Source organism: Cervus canadensis, chromosome 33, assembly GCF_019320065.1.
Source record: "Cervus canadensis isolate Bull #8, Minnesota chromosome 33, ASM1932006v1, whole genome shotgun sequence".
In the NCBI taxonomy this organism is placed as follows: domain Eukaryota; kingdom Metazoa; phylum Chordata; class Mammalia; order Artiodactyla; family Cervidae; genus Cervus; species Cervus canadensis.
In genome coordinates this window covers 11,620,212-11,644,209 of record NC_057418.1, presented here as the reverse complement: position 1 = coordinate 11,644,209, position 23,998 = coordinate 11,620,212, and the positions used below count along the sequence as shown (strand labels likewise).

General features: G+C 43.2%; 1 protein-coding gene across 5 annotated transcripts in view; it reads right to left on the bottom strand.

Moving 5' to 3' along the window:
• Nucleotides 1-23,998, bottom strand: part of ARFGEF3 (ARFGEF family member 3) — a 176,981-nt gene that overhangs the window by 62,166 nt on the left and 90,817 nt on the right. For 4 of the 5 annotated variants that reach the window (XM_043457044.1, XM_043457046.1, XM_043457047.1 and 1 more), the window contains 4 exons: nt 17,433-17,537; nt 16,239-16,572; nt 8,256-8,368; nt 6,584-7,494 (listed from right to left, as the gene is read on the bottom strand). In XM_043457044.1, coding sequence (XP_043312979.1) covers nt 6,584-7,494; nt 8,256-8,368; nt 16,239-16,572; nt 17,433-17,537 — 1,463 coding nt within the window. The remainder of the gene's footprint in view (nt 1-6,583; nt 7,495-8,255; nt 8,369-16,238; nt 16,573-17,432; nt 17,538-23,998) is intronic. The other variant, XM_043457045.1, reaches the window with a different exon arrangement.

Below are 23,998 nucleotides of genomic sequence, written 5' to 3'. Positions count from 1 at the left end.
TTTTGAAAGGTGCCTATATTTTGTTTTTGCTTTTTTTTTTTTTTTACAAATTGACTGGAAAAACAAAAACCAATGAAACCTCATGCTCTAAAAGATGGTCTCATTCAGCCAGAGAGAGCTGGTGTCAGAAAGAGCTTGGGGTGACAAAATGTACCCAAGTCCACTTCTCTTCATCAGATACCATGTTCACCCCAATCCTACATTTGCTCCTGCAAACACTGAGGATGGATTTAGGGATGTAGGTCAAACAGTCTATCCTAAATATGTGCATGCAAATGATGTGCACCCAGAGGTGATAAAAAGAGAAAGCAGCAAGGAAGAGAAGGGCCACTCCCAGGCTGGGCAGGGGTTGGAGGTCTGCTGCCTGGCAGCACCTGGAGGTTGGCAGGACCCTGGAGGAGGACAAAGGATACGCACAGGGCCTCCTGGCCTTGCCCGAGCATTCCAGGCCCCACATTGGCAGGGAGGTAGCAAAATCACAGGACCCCCAGAAAGCCTGTGGAGTGGTACAATGAGGGCTCACTGGTGACAAGCGAGGTGAGGGGCCTCTCTCTCCAGACCCTACACAAGCTCCTGCTTCTAGACTTACCCTGGCATGGGGCCCTGAGGGCTAGCAGAGATCAAACATCTAGCCAGCTAGGCATGTTGCAGGTCAGGAGTCAAATCTGTTTTAATTTAAAGACATACATATTTCTTGCACAGTTCAAATTCATACCAGTTATACTGGACTTCCCTGGTGGTTCAGCCAGTAAAGAATCTGCCTGCAACGTGGGAGACTTGGGTTTGATCCCTGGGTCGGGAAGATCCCCTGGAGAAAGGGATGGCTACCAGGAATTCTTGCCTGGAGAATTCCATGGACAGAGGACCCCAGTGGGCTATATAGTCCATGAGGTCACAAAGAGCTGGACATGACTGAGTGACTAACACTTTTACTTTCATTATCTGTATTACCTTTTCTGAAATTTGGCACTTGATAAATACTAGGTTGCTTGCAATAAGCTCACACTTGGTCACAGTGAGCCTCCAGATTCCAACCAAACACCACTGGTCTGAGGAACAGCAATCCCAAAGCTTGTGAGCATGCCCCTCTGCCAGTGGCTGGGGGAGGCCGGCTGTTGCTTTTTCACCCCCGAGGAGGCTGTATACAGATGCCATTTTCTTCTATGGAGGATCAGAGGCATTTTGGCAGCTGTCAGGGCTCACATTCAATACCAGCTTTCTATCAAAGATGGGCTTCTCTGGTAGCTCAGCTGGTAAAGAATCCGCCTGCAATGCAGGAGACCCCAGTTCGATTCCTGGGTTGGGAAGATCCAATGAAGAAGGGACAGGCTACCCACTCCAGTAGTCTATTAAAGATATTAATAGCTCAATGAAACCCAGGTTTGTCTGGATGTTTGCAAACTACCCCCCCAACCCTGCCCAAAAAAACTTTAATTTCTTTCAAAGAAAAAGGCCCTTGAATCATGTGGAATTAAGGAGACATTTTAACTGTATGTTTAAGTACTGGAGAACAGGGGGCCCTGAGAAACGCTAAGCGAGGCTTGCCTCAGCCAGGAGGGTGGACCCTGATAACCAGTCAGGGACAAATGTTTGATGGGAGTTTTGGGGAAAATAAGGTTTGAAGCTTTTGACACGGAAGGAAATAATGAGTAAAATATCTGGGTTATGACTCCAGGAGACTCTTTCTCCCCTTCTCCTGTTTTTGCTTTCCTAACTTTCTCTCGGTGAACAAAGGAAACCTGCCATTCCTCTGTCTCACAGGTACAGACGTTTCTCGTTCAATTCTCTCTCATCTTGGAGGGAGCGCTCTGCCTCAGGCCAGACGTGGACCCAGCCCAGTATCCAGCAGCTTCAGCTGACCCACAGCAACCGTCAGCGGGATCCACTGAACCACTAAATGCAGTACCTGACGAGAACCAGCTTACTGGCAGCAGGATCACAGAGTGATGAGTCTGTAATTCAGATATAGAGACCAATTCTTAATTGCTAAAAGTGCTGTGGAGGTCACCAGGATTAAAAAAAAAATAACCAACAACTTGGTTATAGACAATCACTACAAACTACATTGGCTTCATCATTACCATTTTTCTAGATTTCATATATATGCCTTAATATACAGTGTCTGTTTTTCTCTGATTTACTTCACTCTGTATAACAGGTTCTAGGTTCATCCATCAGAACAGACCTTGGACACAGCAGGGGAAGAAGAAGGTGGGATAAACTGAGACAGTAGCACTGAAACATATATATTACCTTACGTAAAATAGGTATCTAGTGGGAAGTTGCTATATAACACAGGAACTCAACTCAATACCCTGTGAAAACCCAGAGGGATGGGATGGGTTGAGCCGGGGGAGGTTTAAGAGGGAGGGGACATATATATACTTATGGCAGATTCACACTGTTTGTATGGCAGAAGCCAACATAATATTATAAAGCAATTATCCTCTAATTAAAAAAAATTTTTTTTAAAAACCTGCTATATTTAGAAACAACCAAAAGATTTTGAAGTCTCATTTCAATGTATTGAGTTCTACATGTAAAAATTAATGTCACAACATATTGGATCTGATGGGACATTTTACAGACCTAAAATGTGAGCAGTTTGCAACATTCATGGAGCTGCATTCTGGTCAAATAAAATTCACACAAGTGCTGTTTTGCACATGCTACAAATAAGTACTGATTTGAAAAACACAAAAACACAAATGTGAAGGTTTACTTCAAATTTTGTAAAAGACTTTGTTAGGATTATATTTCCCACTTCTCCTAGGTAAGGAGGTAGGGCTTTTAGAAGTCATGCTTTACCACTGTGACAACTCATTTAATCTGGAATTACTTGGTTGTTTTTCCGTTGCTCAGTTGTGTCCAACTCTTTGCGTCCCCATGGACTACTGCACACCAGGCTTCCCTGTCCTTTACCATCTCCCAGAGTTTGCCCAAACTCATGTCCATTGAATCGGTGATGCCATCCAACCATCTTATCTTTTGTCATCTCCTCCTCTTCCTGTCCTCAATCTTTCCCAGCATCAGGATCTTTTTCAATGAGTCAGCTCTTTGCATCAGGTAGACAGTTTTGAAACTTCAGTATCAATCCTTCCAATGAATATTCAGGATTGATTTCCTTTAGAATTGACTGGTTTGATCTCCTTGATGTCCAAGGGGCTCTCAAGAGTATTCTCCAGCACCACAGTTTGAAAGCATCAATTCTTCCACGCTCAGCCTTCTTTATGGTCCAATTCTTGCAATGGTACATGACTACTGAAAAACCGCGGCCTTGCCTATATAGACCTTTGCTGGCAAAGTGATGTCTCTGCTTTTTATTATGCTGTCTAGGTCTGTCATAGCTTTTCTTCCAAGGAGCAAGCGTCTTTTAATTACTAGGGGATGTTGTCTGTAAACACGAATTTATCTGAGAGCTAAATCTCACATTCTAAATGCTGAAACTTCTGCAGCTGTTATTTTGTATGGATAATTTTAATTTTACATAGAAGGGCCTAAACATAATTTTACCATTTCTTGATCACTCAAGGCCATCATCAGTGCAAGCAGGGGCAGTACTGTGATCTGATACGCAGCTGTTTTGGGGGATCACTGATGGGTGCCAGACCCTCTGCCTTGTCAGCAGGGACACCACGTTGGTTGGAGACGTTGCCAAGCTCCTCTTCGAAAGAATGCTTCCAGACGGGAAGAGGCACAGGTTCAGAGAGCCTACCAAACCCCTTCCAACTCAGGCTTTACTCCTCCAGCAGATAACTATTCACATCTTTAGGGATCAAAAAGCAAGTTCACCAATTTACAGTCAATAAATATTTACTGAGGATAAATCATGCATATCTTTGCATCCTTAGGACACAGCACAGTAAAGTTTCTCTATAAATGTTGACTGAAGAAGCATTTGTGTGTGTGGGTGCACATGTGTGTGTATGAGAGAAACAGAGATAAAGAGACAGAAGAAAGAGACACACGCAACACACACACACTAGGAATGTTCAATAAAAGAATGTAACATTTAATGATGGTGCACATAAGGTATTAGGGAGAAATACAATGTTTAAGAAGAGTATTTATACATTTTTCTAGTATTTCAATGACTAGAAACATTTTTAAAATGAAATGAAACATGATTTTGTGTGTGTGTGTGTGTATTCTTTCACACAAAATAAATATCCCAGCTATTTTTATATCTAACTCTTAAAAGAAAAATATTGAGAAAAATGTTGGGTAGTGTTAGAAATTGATATCTTATTGCCTTAACAAAAATGGCAATGCAGTTACGAACGCTGAGAAATTATATGCATCTCTTTCTAACCACTAGCTACATTAGAGAGTTACTGAGTAGTCCAGGATTAGAAGTGCTGTATCTCTGCTGGTGCTTTATGCTGTAACTCTGGATCACTCTCATATTAAAAAATGTTCTTCCTTAAATATACCTGGATCGATTTGACAAAGGACAATCGGATCGGCTTCTTAAGATACTTAAGCTCCCTCTTAACAATACAGCAGTTACTTCTACCAAGTTCCAAGAACTGGGCTAGAATTTTTTTGTATTTGTGTGTGATGTGTTATTTGTTAGAAGACCAAAGATGAGGTAGATGTGGTTGTAGCTTCCAAGGAGCTGAAAAGTCTAGAAAGGGAAGGCTAGATGCATGAACTCATATAACTATGATAAATATAGGAAGTGTCATGACAGACACATGTGCAAGGCTCAGTGGTGGAAGAGCAAGTGATGGTCTTGGCTTTTGACAGTTCTGTGTTGGTCCTCAGGGTCAGTCCTTTCTAGTTCTGAGCACAGGCCTGGGGAGGCCCATCCACTTCAATATTCTGTGGTCAAAAGATCCTTGAATTTCAGGGGAAGGCACAGTTGACCACCCTGAGGTCAGGCAATCATTTATTCATGCTATAAATTTTTTTGCACCCATTAACTGCTTTCTTTCTGTAGCACTATGGGATAATAGAAAATATATATATTGGTCTCTGCTCCCAGTTCCTGACACAGAGCTTCTAAAACTCTTATGATTTTCTAAGTGACAAGAACACTAGGAGTACCTCTTATTCTAATATGTGTCTTTGATCTCATTCATGACCCAGGGCTCCTAAAACTCTCACAAATTCCCAAGTAATAAGAACACTAAGAGCATCTCTTGTCCCAAAGAGGTGACTCTGGGTGGGCTCCTGGACCACTCCTTGATAGGAGCAAAGAATTTTTGGCTCCACTCCCACCGTGCCATCCTCAAGAGAGAGAAGAGGAGCTGGAAATGGAGTTAATAATTGATCACACCTAGATAAGGAAACCTCCATAAATCCCAGCAGTAAGGGGTTTGGGGAGATTCCAGGTTGGTGGACACATCCACACCAGGATGTGTCTTTGGGTGTCTTTAGGTTTCCACTCCAACTCTATGGGGACAGAAGCTCCTGAACTCGGGACCCTCTCAGTCCTCACTTTGTGTATCTCTTCATCTGGCCATTCATCGATATCCTTTATCAGATACTTTAGCAAACTGGTAAGCAAAAGTGAGTGTTTCCCTGAGTTCTGTGAGCTATTCTAACAAATTAAGTGCACCTAAGGAGGCGGTCATGAGAAGCTCTAATTTACAGCCAGTCGGGTTAGAAGCACAGGTGACAGCCTGCGCTTGCAGCTGGCATCTGTAGTGGGGGGTAGGTAGCATCAGAACTGAGTTATATTGTAAGAAACTCAGCTGCTGTCTGAGGTTTGCTTGTTGTTTGAGAGGAAAACTTTCACGCATTTGGTGACCAAGAGTCAGAAGTACAGTGCTGTGTGACTCATAAAAGAGGGCAGAAGCACTGTAGGAAGAACTGGGTTTTTCTCTACATGTGAAGGAAAGAGCTGCATGCTCCCTCTACAAATACCTTTCAAGAAAATGACCTAAATTGATTATTTCCCGTGTTAAATGCTGCTTCCCTGTATTCTCTACCTCCTTTCTCCACCAAAATCCTAGGTGATGATTTCCAGCCCTTCAGCAAAACTAGTATAACTCTTTGGTATACTGGCCAAGACAGCCCACGACACTCCTGTTTGAACACGGTCTGGGTCACAAAGTTGACATTCAGCAGACAGAAGGGGCTGAGATTGGAGAATGCGACGCTGCCACAGAACACTGGAGCATCCCACACCGTGGGGAGTTCAGGGGAATTCAGGATGTAGTCGTAGGACAGCCTGCATCTGCTCCAAGACCTCATCTGAAATAATTTACATGTCAACAAACCAGAAGTGCAACCCTCTATGATTTTAAGATATCAAAGTGTAGAAGCACAGGAAGAATTCAGTGTTTTGAGAATCACAGACTGCCATTTGTTTCCGTCAGCAGCAGCTTTCTAGCAGGCACCTACCTCTTACCCTCTGCACACACACATTTATGCACCTCTCGGTGTATTCCAGCCATCGGCTGCTGCACAATTGGAACAAACCACCACCGGTCAGTCCTTGGCTCTCTTTAAGAAACCCAAAGATTCATCAAGATGCTCTGAGCACTTCAAACTCCATGCATGCTGGTAACTGCCCGTTAAACAAAATGCTCTGAATATTCTAGTGGACTGCGTAGCAAAAAAATGAATTACAAACCTGAGCAGAAGGTAGAGACAAAGTTCTGGAGGGCTGAGTCCACCTCTTCCACGCTGGGCAGGGCCAGGAGGCGCGGCAGGAGACCCTCCAGCGACTGCACGAACAGCCGGGCGCTGTGCTGGTCGGCCTCCTGGTTCTTCAGCAGCTTGAGGGACAGAGCCGCGGTCCGCAGGGACCTGTGGCCCAGGCAGTCCCGGGGGGTCTGCTCCTCATCAGCTAGAGAACAGTTGTCGGATCCAATGTCCGACACGTCCGACCTCCCGGAGTCCTTTTCAGCTGCCATGGAGTACTGGTCGCAGGAGTCGAACTCTGTCCGAGAGAGGTCTTGGTCGTCCACGCTGAAGTTGCTCTCACTGTATCTGGATCCGTAGGACCTCATCCTGCAGTCCACCGACAGGAAGTTGGTTATATCGGGGTAGGCAACCGTGTGGCTCCTTTGAACCACGTCTGGCTGGTCCACGGCTTCCGGTTCTGACACTTTACTCAGAGTCTCCTTGCCCTCCTGGACGGCCGGCGACTTGAGGCCATTCTTGGGGTTTTCCGAGTGGTCCTCGGGTGTGGTCTGACCCAACTCTGCCTCCAAGGTGGTCTGGCCCGTGTCCGTGGTAACGCTGATGCTGATGTCAGGGCTCCGCTCATTCCCCAACTCCCAGGGTGTGTGTTCCGAGGACAGGACGCGCCGCTGCCAGCGGAAGTCGGCCTCGTTGATCTCCATGGAGTCGCGGCTGGACTCGGCCCCGTCCTTCAGCTCCTCCAGGCGCAGCAGCAGCAGCTGGACCTGACTTTCGCTCAAGCCCCTGCCCTGGCTGAGCTCTTCCAAGGTCCCCAGCAAGGTGCAGACGCAGGACACGGCGGCGTAGCAGGCCTCGATGCCGCCCTTGACGCACGCCTCGGTCATGCCGTCCATGATGCTGAAAGTGTTCAAAGGAGCAGAGGGCATCAGTACAGGAAACACGGAAAAATGCTACAAAATGAACAAGAATTGTTAGACAAGTGAACACTTAGGTATTGAAAAGAGATACTCTTGATTCACATGAAATCAAATGATCTGGGCAAAAAGAATAAAATGAACAATAAAGGAAACAAATGGGCTCAGGCTGGAAAGTGGCCCACTTTGAACCACACTCTTTAGGCTGCCTCGTTTATTTAGGTACAAATAAAGATTTTGATGCAAAATTTATAATCTTCACAAGGACAGACATAGAATAATCTCACTTTTGTAACATGTTCAGTTTCCAAACAGAAAACATTTATAATGCCTCTAGGATAGTACGGACCTTCCTTTATTCAAGAAATGTATTTCTGAAGAGATGCATGTGACTACAACTATTACAAATCAGATAATATTCCTTTTCCAAGAGGGACTCTATGGAAAGGAATCATATAGCTGTAACACATTGTCAAAAAGTTTTTCCCCAAAATAAGCCCAATGAAGAATTTCTGTACAATTTGTACACTGGCTTTTCTCTAAGTCAATATGAAAATATGGAAAGTTATATGAGTACAATAAACTGAGATAAGACTTCTCCTCTGGCTTGCAGGTACATTACCACATAGTCATATCTCATATAATAGATTCATATAATTTCAGGAACTTAGAAACAACGTTAAGAATATTCAGAGAAGCAGTTTTCACCAAGCAATAAAGATCCAAAAGGAGAATATATCATACAGTTTGAGAAGATCCAGATGAGACTTTCTTTTTGAAATTGATCTTTTTCTCAATTCGGGTTCAGTGGAGCTGGGTCCTGCCAAATCACAGAGACGCTTTGGGCTCCCGAGTAGCTTTAAGCATAAGGGGAAAAAAATAACAGGAAAGTGAATATCATAAAAAAGCACAAGAACTGTGAGATCAAATAAACATACACATTCTCTCTTGAGTGATATGGTCTAAGGAGAAAACACAATTTGAAATTCAACTCTTAATAAATCTGACTTTAGTGTTCTCCTTGACTTGGAATACCCACTGGGTCCCCAGCTCCCCAGTTCAGGACCAGCTTAGACAAAGAATATCCCTTGAGGGAGTGCTTCAAAGTTTTTTATCACAGAACTAGAAAGCACCTATGCCTGTGTTCTTTAGTAAGACTGGCCTATAATTTAACTTTTCTATCCTCTCCCTGACTTATTTTGCTATGAAACTGACTAGCTTCAAAAACTGAATTAAGAAATATACCTTTCTATTACCTGGGAAAGTTCATATATTATTAGAACTACCTGTTCTTTCAATGTTGGTATAACTTGTTTCTCAAGCTGTGTGGGGCCACTAATTTCTTCTGAATGGAAATATTTTAACTACTGATTCAATTTCTTTAAAGATGGTAAGACTACTTAGGTCCTCAATTTCTCTTTCAATCAATTTTTTTAAAAAGTTGCATTATTTCCTAGGGACTTATCTATTTTATCTAAGTTTTCAAATTTAATGGCCAAGAGTTGCCTTAATACCTTTGTTAATTTCTTTAACGTTTGTAACATCTATGGTCATATGCCCTTTTAAAAATTCTTATTTCTGTTTTTACCTATTTTAGAATTTTGAATTCTTTTTGCAAGTTATTTGATTTTGTTAGTCTTTTCAGAGTCCTGGCATGTTTTCCTTTATTGGTTCACTATATTGTGTTTGCTTTTAATCACATTACTTAATGCAAAAGGGCAAAGTGGTTATCTGAGGAGGCCTTACAAATAGCTGAGAAAAGAAGAAAAATGAAAAGTAAAGGAGAAAGGGAAAGATATACCCAACCAAATGCAGAATTCCAGAGAATAGCAAGGAGAGACAAGAAAGGCTTCTTAAGTGAATAATGCAAAGAAATAGAAGAAAACAATAGAATGGGGAAGACTAGCGATCTCTTCAAGAAAACTGGAGACACCAAGGGAACATTTCATGCAAGATGGTCACAATAAAGGACAGAAATGGCAGAGACCTAACAGAAGCAGAAAAGATTAGGAAGAGGTGGCAAGAATACACAGAAGAACTCTACAAAAATGTCTTAATGACCTGAATAACCACAATGATGTGGTCACTCACCTAGAGCCAGACATCCTGGAATGTGAAGTCAAGTGGGCCTTATGAAGCATTACTATGAACAAAGCTAGTGGAGGTGATGGAATTCCAGCTGAGCTATTTAAAATCCTAAAAGCTATGGTTCCTAAAATCCTGAGCTATGAAAGTGCTGCACTCAGTATGCTAAAATTTGGAAAACTCAGCAGTGGCCACAGGACTGGAAAAAGGTCAGTTTTCATTACAATCCCAAAGAAAGGCAATGTGAAAGAATGTTCAAACTACCATACAATTGTGCTCATTTCACATGCTAGCAATGTCATGCTCAAAATCCTTCAAGCTAGGCTTCAACGGTATGTGAATTGAGAAATTCCAGATGTACAAGCTGGATTTAGAAAAGGCAGAGGAACCAAAGATCAAATAGCCAACATCCATTGGATCACAGAAAAAACAAGGGAATTCCAGAAAAACATCTACTGTTGTTTCATTGACCATGCTAAAGCCTTTGACTGTGTGGATCACAACAAACTGGAAAATTCTTAAAGAGATGGGAATAACAAACCAGCTTACCTGTCTCTTGAGAAACCTGTATGCAGGTCAAGAAGCAGTAGTTAGAACCAGACATGGAACAACAGACTGGTTCAAAATTGGGAAAGGAGTGTGTCAACACTGTATATTATCATCCTGCTTATTTAACTTATATGCAGAGTACACAATGCAAAATGCTGGGCTGGATGAATCACAAGCTGGAATCAAGACTGTCAGGAGAAATATCAACAACCTCAGATATGCAGATAAAACCACTCTAATGGCAGAAAGTGAAGAGGAATTAAAGAACCTCTAGATCAAGGTGAAAGAGTAGACTGAAAAAGCTGGCTTAAAACTCAACACTCAGAAAACCAAGGTCATGGCATGTAGTCCCATCACTTCATGGCAAATAGGGAAAAAGTGGAAACAGTGACAGATTTTATTTTCTTGGGCTCCAAAATCACTGTGGACAGTGACTGTAGCCATGAAATTAAAGGATGCTTGCTCCTTGGAAGAAAAGCCATGTCAAACCTAGACAGCATATTAAAAAGCAGAGACATCACTTTGCTGGCAAAGGTCCATATAGTCAAAGCTATAGTTTTCCCAGTGGTCATATACGGATGTGAGAGTTGGACCATAAAGAAGGCTGAGTGCTGAAGAATTGATGCTTTCGAACTGTGGTGCTGGAGAAGACTTTTGGGAGTCCCGTGGACAGCAAGGAGGTCAAACCAGTCAATCCTAAAGGCAATCAACCCTGAATATTCATTAGAAGGACTGATGCTGAAGCTCCAATACTTTGTCCACCTGATGCAAAGAGCCAACTCATTGGAAAAGATTCTGATGCTGGGAAAGATTTAGGGCAAGAGGAGAAGGGGACAACAGAAAGGTGAGATGATTGGATGGGATCATCGACTCAATGGACATGCGTTTGAGCAAGCTGTAAGATAGTGAAGGATATATGTACTGCAGTTCTTGGGATGGCAAAGAGTTGGACAGGACTTAGCAACTGAACAACAATCCTTGTCTTCCTTTTGACTTTTTAAAAAATTCAGCTCTTCTTTTCCAAACTACCTAAGTTGGAGAATTAGAACATTAATTTTAGACTTTCTATTTTCTGAGGTAAGTCATTGAAGCCATAAATATCCTTTCACGCACTGTTTTGGCTATATCTCACAAGTTCTCATGCATAGGATTTTCATAATTTTTTGGTTCAAACTAAGTTTTGTTTCTATATGGTAGACATCTGTACAGAAAATTTCAATTTGAGGCTAATAAAGATTGATTAATCAAGTACATTGAAGCAGACATCCTACTATTATTTTCATTATTTTCAAAATGACTTATATTTGCAAGATAAAGTATATTAAGTAGAAAAATTTACATGTTTTTCTTCTTCAAAATTCCTTTCTTCTGCCAGAAATTGGGAACTTGTCTCTTGGAGGCACAAACATGAAGCTTCTACTTTTTTCTGACATTAAGAAAGGAGCAATATTACCAGAGATCAAGGGAGTTTCTCTTTCTCTCTCTCCATCTGTCTGCCTGCCAGACCTGCAGCCAAGTGAAGTAGCTATGCCTCTGAGCGAGCCTCTAGCTGTCCCATCTCTTGTTAGAAGCATAAGTGCCTTTCAGGGGCACAAGAGTGGGAAATCTGACTCTCTCTTGGGATCCCATTACATTCCTAATCCAACTTTACCAGGAATAAATCAGATGACATATTTGAATTCTCACATTAATCTTGTGTTTATTTCTCAGGTGCTTCGGAGTCTGCAGGGAAGGGAAATAGAGTTTTGGAGAACTCTCAACAAATACTTAAAGAAAAGCGAGACTTGTTTAATTTCAGCTTCCTCTGGTGAGAATGAGGAATTGGTGTCAGTGGCTAGGGTGTCACAGGTCTGATAAAGACTAGCGCTTCCTTCTAAAGCTGAAACGTGGGAGAGAGCAAAGGAAGCAAGGTGTTCTTTTTGGCTATGAAATGTTTTGGGCGGGGGGAGTAGAAGCAAAAAAAGAAAATGTCTTTTGAAAAACAAAATGTCCTGTATGCCTTTGATTAATAAGCACAGAGCACATATGGCAGGAAGACAAATTAGAGAGAGAACAGCAAATAACATGCCAGGCGTTCACGATCCAAAGAGTAAGCAAACATCCTGGGTGCCCAGTGGCTTCCTTTGTACGCGTGAGCCCTGCACATTTTGGTATCTAGGTTACCAGCCTTCCCAAATTACTGGTGTTGCCACAGTTAAGTGGAGGCGATGCTCGTGAGAACAACCTGGCCCACGTGAGTGTGTTGTGCTCTGCGGGGCGGCATGGCCTGGACACGCTACCCTGGTGTCAATTCCAGCCTCACTTAGCAAAGTGACCGTGGGGAGCTAGCAAATCCATGCGGAGGGGAACACAGGACTAATTTCCTTTGCTGTTATAGAAAGTGCATTGAGACCTACACACCTCGTAGGCAAAGTGTTTACTTAGCATTCAGTTGTCAAGTGTCAATAACTCCAGTGACTGTCATCTCTGTGTACCTGCTTTTTGCATGCTCGGTCACTTAGTCACGTCTGACTCTTTGCCACCCCATGGATGGGAGCCCACCAGGCTCCTCTGTCCATGGGATTTTATAGGTGAGAATATTGGTGTGGGTTGCCATTTTCTTCCCCAGGGGATCTTCCCAACCTAAGGGATCTAACCCTCGTCTCTTGCATCTCCTGCATTGGCAGGCAGATTGTTTATTGCTCACATCACCTGCGAAGTTATGAGGGGGAAAGAAAGGATGCTGTGGCTTCAAAACACCCTCTGCAGATATTCTGTCTTCAGGTCAGAATATCGAACACTTAAATACCAAAATGTATTGAACACTTATTCTTCTTCAAGGACTGTAGTGTTAGATACCAGAGGAAACACACAAAAACAATGTGTACAATACCATGTTTAGGGAGACAAGACGCTTGTTCCACATTGTATTGTGAAGCAGTCAGTGTGATGAGACATTACAAGCAATTGCTAAATGGTGGAACAGGATTTAGAGACGAGCGAAATCACCGGTCTGAGGAAGCAGAGCCATAAAGGAGAAGGATTTTGACAGAGAGGCAATTGTAATTAGAACATCTGGGTTTATGTTTTAGTCATATTGCTCACAAGGACTTTGAGCAAGTAAACCTCTCCTCATGAAGCCTCAGTATCCCTATCTGGAAAACGGGGTGCAAAATTATCTCCCTAAAGAAGTCTATAAATAAGCTAATGTGAAGTGCCCAGCAGTGTCTGTCTAGCTTATTGGGATCCACCACTTTACTGTGTTAAGTGAAAGTGGCCAGTGGGCATAGGGCAGGGGGAGCTGGAACAGAAGCAGGGAAGTAGGAACTGAATAAAGCGGGATGGAAATGAGGGTGCATCCTGGCAAGTGATGGGAAATGCGAATGATGATGGAAGGGTCTCGAAAGGGCAGAGTATTTTAGACTTGATGGGAGAGGCAACATGCGCCACCGGAGAGTGGAAAAATTAACAGTGGCCATTTACGAATACAGTGAAATGTGCTAGTCACTCAGTCATGGCTAGCTCTTTGCGACCCCACGGACGGTACTCTGCCGGGCTCCTTTGTCCATGGAATTCTCCAGGCAAGAATACTGGAATGGATAGTCATTCCCTTCTCCAGGGAATCTTCCTGACCCAGGGATCAAACCAGAGTCTCCCGCATTGCAGGTAGATTCTTTACCATCTGAGTCACCTGGGAAGCCCATCCAGGAAAATAAAAGGGAGAAAAAAACAGGCAGGAGGCAAGGAGACCAACTTGAAGGATTTACTGCTTCAGGCAGGAGGTGATGAGGACCTGCTATTTTTAGCTCTCTGTATGTTTTTCTATCCTTATGCTGTTGTTCAGTTGCTAAGTTGTGTCTGATTCGTTGCGACCCCATGGACTGAAGCCCTCCAGGCTCCCCTGTCCATGGAATTCTCCAGGCAAGAATTCTAGAGTTGGCTGCCATGCGTTTCTCCGGAGGATCTTCCTGATCTAGGGATCGAACCCGGGTCTCCTGCAGTGCAGGCAGATTCTTTACCATCTGAGCCATGAGGGAAGCTCACGAGTGCACACATATTTGTTTATCACTTTAAATACTCACAAAGTACTTATACAAACTTCATGGCATTGTGAACTGGCAACCTTTGGAATACTGTCACTATGTACAGATAATAAACTGCTAGGTTCAGAGTTAAATGATTTAGCTATGGTATCTAGCTGATGAGTGGCAGAGAGGGGATTCAAACCTTGACTCAGACCCAAGTTCATGGAAGGGGTAGCTGAAGCAGTGCCAGCGAAAGAACTGCTGGAATCATCTGCATTGTAATATGAAAGTCCAGTCCAGTGATAAGTGTGTGTAGGGAAAGACCAGGGGCTTGGGTTCAGATGGAGATTTGTACCCTTTCTCTTTTTTAAAAAAGTTAATTTTATTTTTTTTGTTTATTTGGTTGCATAGGGTCTTAGTTGTAGCATGTGGGCTCATCATTGCCCCTTGGGATGTGGGATCTTAGTTCTCCAACCAGGAATGGAACCCACATCCCCTTATTGGAAGGCAGAATCTTAACCACTGGACCACCAGGGAAGTGCCCACCTTTTCCTCTTTCTTTTGACCCTGGGCAAATCATTTGACCCCTTGAAGTAGTTTCTTTGTAGGAGGGAAAATTCCTTTTTCCTGGCTTCATGTTTCTATGAGCAGGAACACCCAGTAGAATAACATTCTTCCCAGTGGTTGCTCTGACTGGTGAAGTCAGAAGAAAGAGATGAGCATGCGTGGTGGCCCCTTCCACTCTCCTCTTCCTTTCAAAGAAAGTCCACCCTGTTCCTCCAGACGACAAGCTTCACAGGGGCGAGGGCAGGTTCCTAGGGGACGGTTGTTTGGGTGGTGGCCCCTGGTAGCTCAGTCCGTAAAGAATCTGCCTGCAATGCAGGAGACCTGGGTTCAATCCCTGGGTTGGGAAGATCTCTTAGAGAAGGAAATGGCTACCCACTCCAGTATTCTTGCCTGGGAAATCCCAAGGACAGCTACAGCCCAAGGGGTCACAAGAGTTGGACACGACTTAGTGACTAAACCACCAAATGCTTCCAGTCTCACTGGCCTCCTCCAAAGCTGTATTGTGTTCATCACCCGAGTGGTGATCGGATATCAAAGCTGACCCTTGGATCTCCCTTGCCTGAGGCTCTGTTAGGGAAAACATTCTTCACTGGTATATAACCTCACAAAGTTATTATGAATATTAAAGATAATATATGTTAAATATTGGCATAAAGAAAAAATGGTCATTACTACTGTGGGTCCATAAATTTTCTTAATTAGCAATTAAACGTGGATTGCTCCTTCATTTCTGGAAACACTGGGTCAGAATTTCCATTATTGATTACAGTCAAATCTCATGAAAACAACATCAGCAAGCTGTTCAAATTAAGCTTTTTAAAAACTGATGAGTAGCCAATACTGCTCAAGGTAATTTTGTTACACTGATTTTTCTGGTGTCAGGTACCAAAACCCAGTGTGATTAAACCTTCATGGACAAGTTTACAGGTACAAAAAAGTTGATCACTTTTCTTTTCGGTTGAGAAGCAGAGGAATTCTTGGAGTATCATCAAAATAACTCCAATTCCTCCTCAAAATCATGAAGTGGCTCACTGGGACATATATCCTAAGTTGGACACCCTTTGTCTCATGACATGTGGGAGAAATAGGGCATAAGAAGGAGCGGGGAACAGGGTCCCTTTTAGAAATCAGAAATCAGTAAAGCTCATTTTTGGACAATGTACAACCTGAGTATAAAATCATTTTGAAATCTAATTTTGGCAAAAGTGAATAAACACATACATCTGCACAGACAGTACCTTAGGGAGCAAACTCAAAGTTCAGCCTGGGTTCCAGTCAGATGCATGTGGCTCCAATTATCCAACGGCTTTGCTGCAGTGAGCATTTATCAACGCCCCCTTAGCCCAACTCCCAGCACATGCCCACCCAGCCCCAGTGCTAAACCAACTATTACTGGATACTGCGTAGAAGCAACTAAGCTCCAGCAGATGATTGGCAAACACTTGCTAAGTACTTCCCGTGTGCAAGATGTGGCGCTCAGCCCCCACAACAAGGCTGGGGGCCTCCTTCCCGGCCTCCCTACCTCCTTCATGATCTTGATGGCCTCCACGCGGTGCTGGGGAGGCGGGTAGAGCAGCACGCGGTGGTAGAGGGACTGCAGCACGGGCTTCATGGAGTCCACCGGCCCCACCAGCCGCACCAGCTCAGCCGCGATGTAGTAGATGGTGCGGGCCACCGGCCCGCTCAGCGCGGGCGCCGTGGAGGAGCAGCCCGAGCCCCGGCCGTGGTCGGAAACCCCAGGAGACGCAGAGTCTGCCTCGATGCTGGTACTCAGGCTGCTGCTGTGTGCAGAGGTGATGGTTTTATCGTGAATCGGATTCCCCAGGATCACGATGAGAGCGGGGCAAAGGTTCTTCCTGAGAGGAGACGAGAGGAAAGATCAGTTTCCCTTCCAGCCAGATGATAAAACATGAACACGACCCTGAGGGTAAACACCAGGTGCCCCAAAAATGACAAGTAAGAGCTGGGCTCTTTACTGCCCCCCTTTCTGTCTACCTCCTGCCCCAGCATGTCCTGTCTTTCCATCACTCCTGGGGACAGCAACAGAATACTTTTCTTCATAATTCAAGCTGGGGTTAACTATATAAACTATCATGAGAAGTATCAGAAAGCATCTTCTATGAAGAAAATGGATTCAAAGTGCTCAATGGCTTAGTGATCAAGTTTCATTTTACTATAAAAAATGAAATTACTTATATTTCTCATTTGAGAAGTTAATTTAAAATTCTGACACATATCACACTGATACACAGCACTCGACTTTCTCCCTGTCAGATTAGCCTAGAAACTGGGAGCAACTTGCTGGCTGCCTGAGGGCCCTGTCATTTGTGTGAATCTCTGACTGTGATTTAGAGACTAGTGTGCAGGTTGAGAAGAAGGTTGAGTTATGGTGAAGGTGAACTATCTCCCTTCTGCAATTCACTGGTGACTTTATACGACTTAGAACATAGGCTTTCATGACCCTATGATGTAAATAAAATGGCAGGTGGGCCTTGGGCAGCACAGTTGGTTAAAATAATTATCCCTTACTCTCTGTAGCTTGGTCTGGTGCATATAAGCAAAGCGGCCTCCATACTTTCCCTCTAAGACATTTACACAGAAATGGAACAACAAGAGAGGCACAGATGCCGTGGGAAGAGACCCACAGACCCAGCTGGACGGAGCGAGCCCCCGGGCCAAGCGCAGAGCCAGGGTGGGCATGCAGACGGGTACTCACCAGATGAGGTCTGTGAAGCCGCGGTGCAGCTGCATGGAGGAGGAGGAGCTGCTGAGCACAGACAGGATGCACTCCAGGTAGAGCAGCTGCAGCTGCTGGCTGTCGCTGCGGGGGAGCAGGACCAACACACAAGCACATCCGAAGCAGAGGGGAGATTAAAGAGGTGACGTGTGGGAAACACTTGGGAAAATGTTAGGCATCACAGAGTGTTAATTTGGGGGGGAGGTTGGTAATGCCATGGGTTGCCTTCTGCTCCCCCCACTTCCATTTCACACTTTGAGGTCCTAATCCCTGGTACCTCAAACATGGTCTTATTTGGAGGTGGGGTCTTTACACAGGCAACCAAGTTAAAGCAAACCCATGAGGGTAGATCCTAACTCAACAGGATTGGTATCCTATGGTTTTTCCAGTAGTCATGTATGGATGTGAGAACTGGACCATAAAGAAGGCTGAAAGTGTAAGTCACTCAGTCGTGTTTGACCCCATGGACTGTAGCCCACCAGTTCTTCTGTCCATGGGATTCTCCAAGCAGGAATACTGGAGTGGGTGGCCATTTCCTTCTCCAGGGGATCCTCCCCATCCAGGTCTCGAAGCTGGGTCTCCTGCATTGCAGGCAGACTCTTTACCGACTGAGGCACCAGGGAAGTAGAAAGAAGGCTGAGTGCCAAAGAATTGATCCTTTCAAACTGTGGTGCTGGAGAAGACTCTTCAGAATCCCCTGGACAGCAAGATCAAACTAGTCAATCCTAAAGGAAATCAACCCTGAATATTCATTGGAAGGACTGATGCTGAAGCTCTAATTCTTTGGCCACCTGATGCAAAGAGCCAATTCATTGGGAAAGACCCTGATGCTGGGAAAGATTGATGGCAGGAGGAGAAGGGGACGACAGACGATGAGATGGTTGGATGGCATCATTGACTCAATGGACGTGAGTTTGAACAAACTGTGGGAGATGGTGAGGGACAGGGAAGCCTGGAGTGCTGCAGTTCATGGGATCTTGAAGAGCTGGACATGACTGAGGAACTAAACAACCATCTTCTTAAAATAGGGAAATTCGGACACAGAAATACATATGGAGGGAAGACAATGTGAAGAGACAAGGGGAGTAGACGAGGAATGAAGCTTCCCAGCGCTGAGAAGAAACCAATCCCACTGACATTCTGATCTCCAGCCTCCAGAACCATGAGACAATGTGTTTCTGTTATTAAAGCCACTTTTTGTGATACAAAGTTTGTGATACTTTGTTTTGGCAGCCCCAGCAAACCAATTAGGATGATTTTTCTGTAATAAACTTGACTTTTTAGAAGTTTTGATTTATATAAAAATGTAGCATCATATGGAACATGACCATATTTTACCCACCCCATATGTGGTTTATCCTATTAGTAATATCCTACCATTAAAGAACAAATTAACAGTTACCACTAAAGAACAAATACTGATATATTGACTTACATCTACCGTTTACTCCAGAAATACTAAATTTTAATACATTTAATTGTCTAAATTCTTCAAGACACTATGTACCATGATATCTTTTAGATGGTTAATACTTTACTAACTTGCATTTGGCTTTTCTTCTTTATTTTTTTTTTTGAAAGCACCAGTGTTTTTCAATGGACAAATTATTTTTCTCATAGTTATTACTATAGAGTTCTTCATTAGAACCAGAAATTTTTAAAAAGCATATAACTTTACGAGGTGCACACTTTTATATCTGGACTAAATTTTCTACCTAATCCACTAGAAAGTTAAAATCCAAGTGGGTTGTCTTTCTGACCAATCATTTGACTGATTATTAAGAAAAATAATTAAATGCCCTATTAAAAAAAGTCTTATCTTTCAAACCATCAGTTGACCATCACAAAACTAAAATAACTATAGACAATAAAAAGTCTCAACTTCTGAAATCACTGGAAATAAAGCCAGAGAAAAGTTACAAGCAGTCAAGTTTCCCACGAGTACCTATCAGCAAAGCGTGCTGCAGCAAAACAGCAACCCCAAGGCATCGGACTCAACGACAGAGAGAGCTCATTGCCAAGGAAACTGGCCCGGAATCTCCTTGGAGACTGAAGGCGGCAGCTTCTCTGTGGCTGCTGCAGTCTGGCACAAGAAGTACTTGTGGCCTGCATGAGTCACGTCATTAGAGGCACATCTTCCACGCAGGCCCTTCACTAGATACACAGATGTGCGTGCACAGGGTGGACATTTCATATTTGTCTGACAATGGGAGAATCTGTGGAATTCACAGGGCAGAAAGAAGCCTGGAAACCAGCCAAGACTGTCAACACACAACAGGGAACACTGGCCCGCTCAGGAGGCCTGCGAGTCACTCTGCCTGGCCTTTCGTTGGAGCAGGTTGAGTATCTACTGGTCTCACTCCTTGCTTGTCTCTGGATTTCCTCCAGGCTCAAGATCCACAGAGAACAGCTCTTGCAGGTGACAGGGGTCCATGAAGAAGCAGCAGGGCGGGCCTGGCAAGGTTACTGTGAAGGCCACCTGGCACCACAGCCTCAGTCTCTGGAGTTCTTAAAATTGGTTTTGTTTTGAGCTGTTTTGACTTTTCCTCCCTTAGGAACAGATTCAAATTTAGTTAGAAAAAGGAAGGGGGAGAGTTAATTGCACAGGAGTGGAATGGAAATAGAATGTGCAATATGAAGGTCACCCTTGCCTCACTGATTGCTCTCTGACATTCTGTTCTGGGAAGACAGGGAAGTGGGAGAAGGTGTGGGAGACCAACAAGCATAGAGTGAAGAAATATATTCCTAAGCCCAGTGATTCTCCCCTAAAGTCTTGGATTTAAACAGCACTGTCTAACTCAACCTGCATAAGAGTGCTCTATTAATACCGCATCTCCAAGGCATGTGAGTTAACCTGTGTGCCTGAAAGCATTTTCTGAATACTCCCAGGAGACTGAACATATCATGAGTATATGCCCCTATAGAGCTAAAGCCCCAGGAAGTATACAAGCACTGATTTTGGAAATGGATATTGAGAGAGGAAGTAATGACCTGCCTCTTGAGAAACCTGTATGCAGGTCTGGAAGCAACAGTTAGAACTGGACATGGAATAACAGACTGGTTCCAAATAGGAAAAGGAGTACGTCAAGGCTGTATATTGTCACCTTGCTTATTTAACTTATATGCAGAGTACATCATAAGAAATGTTGGGCGGAGGAAGCACAAGCTGGAATCAAGATTGCCGGGAGAAATATCAATAACCTCAGATATGCAGATGACCACCCTTATCACAGAAAGTGAAGAAGAACTAAAGAGCCTCTTGATGAAAGTGAAAGAGGAGAGTGAAAAAGTTGGCTTAAAGCTCCACATTCAGAAAACTAAGATCATGGCATCCAGTCTCATCACTTCATCGGAAATAGATGGGGAAACAGTGGAAACAGTGGCTGACTATGTTTCTGGGCTCCAAAATCGCTGCAGATGGTGACTGCAGCCATGAAATTAAAAGACACTTACTCCTTGGAAGGAAAGTTATGACCAACCTAGACAGCATATTAAAAAGCACAGACATTACTTTGTCAACAAAGGTCCATTTAGTCAAGGCTACGATTTTTCCAGTGTCATGTATGGATGTGAGAGCTGGACTATAAAGAAAGCTGAGCGCCAAAGAACTGATGCTTTTGAACTGTGGTGTTGGAGAAGACTCTTGAGAGTCCCTTGGACTGCAAGGAGATCCAACCAGTCCATCCTAAAGGAGATTAATCCTGGGAGTTCATTGGAAGGACTGATGTTGAAGTTGAAACTCCAATACTTTGGCCACCTGATGCGAAGAGCTGACTCATTTGAAAAAACCCTGATGCTGGGAAAGATTGAGGGCAGGAGGAGAAGGGGATGACAGAGGATGAGATGGTTGGATGGCATCCCTGACTCAATGGACACGGGTCTGAGTGGACTCCAGGAGTTTGTGATGGACAGGGAGGCCTGGGGTGCTGCGATTCATGGGGTCGCAAAGAGTCAGACACGACTGAGCAACTGAACTGAACTGAATGGAATGACCATAGAAGCTGAAGCTGAAACTCCAGTACTTTGGCCACCTCATGCGAAGAACTGACTCATTGGAAAAGACCCTGATGTTGGGAAGGATTGAAGGCAGGGGGAGAAGGGGACGACAGAAGATGAGATGGTTGGATGGCATCACTGACTCGATGGACATGAGTTTGAGTAAGCTCCAGGAGTTGGTGATGGACAGAAGCCTGGCGTACTGCAGTCCATGGGGTTGCAAAGAGTCAGACACGACTGAGTGACTGAACTGAACTGAATGACCACAGCGTGATTTCAGACGAAGAACCTATTTAGAAGTTAGAAGAGGTGTCAAGATTAGCCAATAGAAAATAAAAGGACTTAAACCAATAAAATCAGAAGAAACTACACAGATGTGAAAACCTAACTAAGAAAATGAATAGAACCACCAGAGTGCAGCAGCCAAGGGCATGGTGTCATCTGATCGGGTGGTCTAAAGGTCTCCCAGTGAAGCCGCACTAAACCTGCTACACCTCAGCTTCTATAGCAACAGAACCCCTGTCGCAGGGCAGTGCAATAACGATGGGAAAGACCGTAACCAAACTAGTCTCTAGAGGCAGAATCATAATAAGGAAATTGCTTTGAAGAACCAAGCAAAACTATGAGAATCCTATTAAAAAAAAAAAATCATTAAGCTCTATAACAATATGCCTAAAGCCACCTTTGATCCAATATTCAATAAGAAATCCCAGAAAACCATATGTGCGTCACATGAGTTATTTTCTTCCATTGAAAGCCTATCATTTAGTTACCTGATTCAGACATGTTTCCATTTTTCAGTGACTGATAGAAATGTATGACCTTTAGTTTCTAATACACGTATGTGAACATTGGTGATGTTTGTGCAATATATTTTTCTAATAATCTACAGTCCAAATTTCTAATGTAAGAAACTCCTTAGCACTGATAATTCTGAAAGCAAACAAGCTTTTTAGAGCTAATGTTTATCAAATATTTATTATGTGCTGTGCAGCAAAAAAGATTCCACTTACACTAGTACTTCCTAGAAGATAGTGATCTGAATATCTTTAATAATAATTACACAATAAGCATTACTTAGGACTGTTTAAGGTAAACTAGGTCATATGGTTGTCCTACAGGGAGGGGTCCCTGTAGGTGACATTAGAGCCATTCAGGTTTTAAAGAACATGAACTGAACCCCAGATGCCAGGCAGATCCTTACTGGGCTTTGCTAGAAGCTCATTCCAGACCAACAAACAATGGTATCATTTATAGACCCATAGATTCATTCTCACTTATCTTGATGACGATTTTTAAATTTATTAATGGCATAATTACCTTGAGCGTAGCACTTAAAATTCTTAGATTTTTCCCTTAGCAAACTACTCAGGGAAAAAAGCTTAACTTCTTTGTTTTCCCTTGGCAGCTCAGTAATGAACATAGCTTTTATATTTTCAAAGTTTTGGTGGTCTTTGGTTTATTTCCTGACAATGCCAAGACCTGAGCGGGGGTGGGCTGAGAAGAATCCTTGACAGCTGGCAATAGCCAGCTGTGTGTTCCCCTGGGAAACATCAACATTTGCACAGAATGTTAATATCAGACGAGGACTCTCTAAGATGGTGATGGAACAAGATGAAAGCAATCTATAATCACATCTGAACAGAAATTTTAAAAAAATCTGTACAATTACAAAAATGATCAAATATCACCCTCCCCTGTAAGCGACCCTTGCTGATTTTCCAGTGACAACTCTAGCTCCCATCTAGCCCTCTTGTATAGATGACGACAACTGGGTTGGCCAGAAAGTTCATATGGGTTTTCCTGTAAGATTTTATGGAAAAACCCAAGGGAGCTTTTTGGCCAACTCAACAGGATGTTCAATGCTAGAACTGCCCCTCGCTTTCTGACAGTACCCAGTTCTTGAATAGAACATCCAAGTCCTTTAATCCACCTGATATTACCCAACTCAGGTACAAATCCTATAACAATTCCTAACACCCACCCTTTTACTGGATGCCCCATCATTCCTCATAGGGTACAGGCTCCCTTGCTATAGCAAGTTAATAAACCTAATTCTGTTTCTTCTGATCTTGGTGGGCACTGACAATCTTTTAGGTTAATTTTCTAGCTTAATCCATACAAAAACCCTAGAATATTTTCTATTACTAATATTACATATTACTATTATGATTGTAATGCAAATTAACAATATATTGAACCATGTTATAATCATTAAGTATATTAATATTAAAATTATATTACTAATATAACATTACAATATTATGGTATACTTCAATATTATTATTAGGCATATTATTAATATAAAATAATATGATAACTAATTATAGGATATATAAGCTTAGGGTGGTTGAGATCTTTGATCAAAGTCAAGAGCTAGTAAGGGGCAAAACATGGGTTTTTAATTCCAGTAATCCAACAAAACTGGAGAAGGAAATGGCAACCCACTCCAGCGTTCTTGCCTGGAAAATTCCATGGACAGAGGAGCCTGGTGGGCTGCAGTCCATGGGGTCACAGAGTCGGACACGACTGAGTGACTAACACACAAT